At 41.5% G+C, this 1,544-nt stretch overlaps 1 protein-coding gene across 1 annotated transcript; it reads right to left on the bottom strand.

The window, feature by feature from the left end:
* Nucleotides 1-633: 633 nt before the first annotated feature.
* LOC101936849 (olfactory receptor 6F1-like) lies at nt 634-1,539 on the bottom strand (the record flags this gene model as incomplete). The annotated part of the gene is made up of 1 exon (XM_065579936.1): nt 634-1,539. A coding segment is annotated over one exon (906 nt), but the record flags the coding sequence as incomplete, so codon positions are not given.
* Nucleotides 1,540-1,544: the final 5 nt, after the last annotated feature.

The following is a 1,544-nucleotide window of genomic DNA, read 5'->3' on the forward strand; positions in this document are numbered from 1 at the left end:
GTTTCACCCCAAATGCATTGCTAACTATTACAAGATACATATTGCTATATTTTATAACCTTAGGTCAAGCAAGTATGATTCCATAACCTTCAGTCAAGCACTCATAACTCTCACGCTATCTTATGCCAACTCCAACTTCTGCTAGGCCCCACTCTAACCCCTTAATAATTAATTATTAAAACCTAGAGCCAGCCTACTTTTAATACATATATTTTGTATTAAATATTTGTATATCCTGTGCTTCACATTACAGCTCCAGAACTTCCATTATTATTTCTATAAGCATGCTTAACAGCTAGATTATATTTTACCCGAACTATAAACCCTCCAAGGTCAGATCAGTGGACAACAGTCAATAACTTGATCTCATCCAAGAAAAAAGTAACTGTTTATTACTGTAAATGAGGAAAGCTAAAAAGCAAAGATATGATCTCCTGCACAAAGAAAGTAGATTAGGATTTAAGGGAGGATTTAGGTGTCTGACTCCCATTTTAAGAAAAAAGGAGTTGGTTGCCCTTTGAAATTCTCTGCATCAACCCCTTTTCCTAATTTTCTACTATATTCATGACCTTCAGGAATGTTTTGGTCCTTTTGACTAAATTTCTACTAAATCCAGCTTGTTTGAAAATGACTTCACATCCTACTGAATGCCTTTGCCAAGGCTTCCTTCACCTCTTTGTTTCTTAAAGTGTAAATGAAAGGATTTAATATCGGAGTTACAACAGTGCTAAAGATGTTGATTGTTTTATTCAAATCCAATGAGCTTTGTGCAGAAGGCTTGACATACAGAAAAGTGATGGAGCCGTACCAGATAGTCACAACAGAGAGATGGGCAGAGCAAGTGGAAAAGGCCTTTTGCCGGCCTTGGGCTGATGGGATTCTCAAGATGGTGGAGATGATGTAAAAGTAGGAGACCAGTGTTATCGCGCATGAGACCACGACAACAATGATTGAGATAATGAATGCTGCCAGTTCAATGAGGCTTGTGTCAGTGCAGGAGAGTGCTATCCAGGAATCTATGTCACAAACGAAATGATTGATGATGTTGGGGCCACAGAAAGACAACCTGGATATTAGAGATGCCAGCACAGAGATAGCCAGGAAACCACACAGCCAAGAGATAAGGGCCAGCCAAACAATGATGGTGCTGTTCATGAGGGAGCTGTAGCGCAATGGGTGGCATATGGCCAAATAGCGGTCATAGGCCATGACAGCCAGGAGGAAACATTCTGTAGAACCCATGGAGAGGAAAAAGAACAATTGCAGGAGGCAGACAGTGAAAGAGATAGTTTGGCTTGTCCCTAGCATGACACCAATAGCCTTGGGGACACATGCTGTGGTGAACCAGATCTCCAGGAAGGAGAGATTGCAGAGGAAGAAGTACATGGGGGTGTGGAACTGCGGGTGGGTCCACACTAAAGCTATGATGGACACATTCCCTAGGATCGTTAGCATGTACATCACAGAAAACAGTACAACAAGGGACATCCGGAAATACCAAGTGCCAGGAAAGCCCAGTAAGATGAATTCTTGCACACTCGTTT

Source organism: Chrysemys picta, unplaced genomic scaffold (assembly GCF_011386835.1).
Source record: "Chrysemys picta bellii isolate R12L10 unplaced genomic scaffold, ASM1138683v2 scaf1091, whole genome shotgun sequence".
In the NCBI taxonomy this organism is placed as follows: domain Eukaryota; kingdom Metazoa; phylum Chordata; order Testudines; family Emydidae; genus Chrysemys; species Chrysemys picta.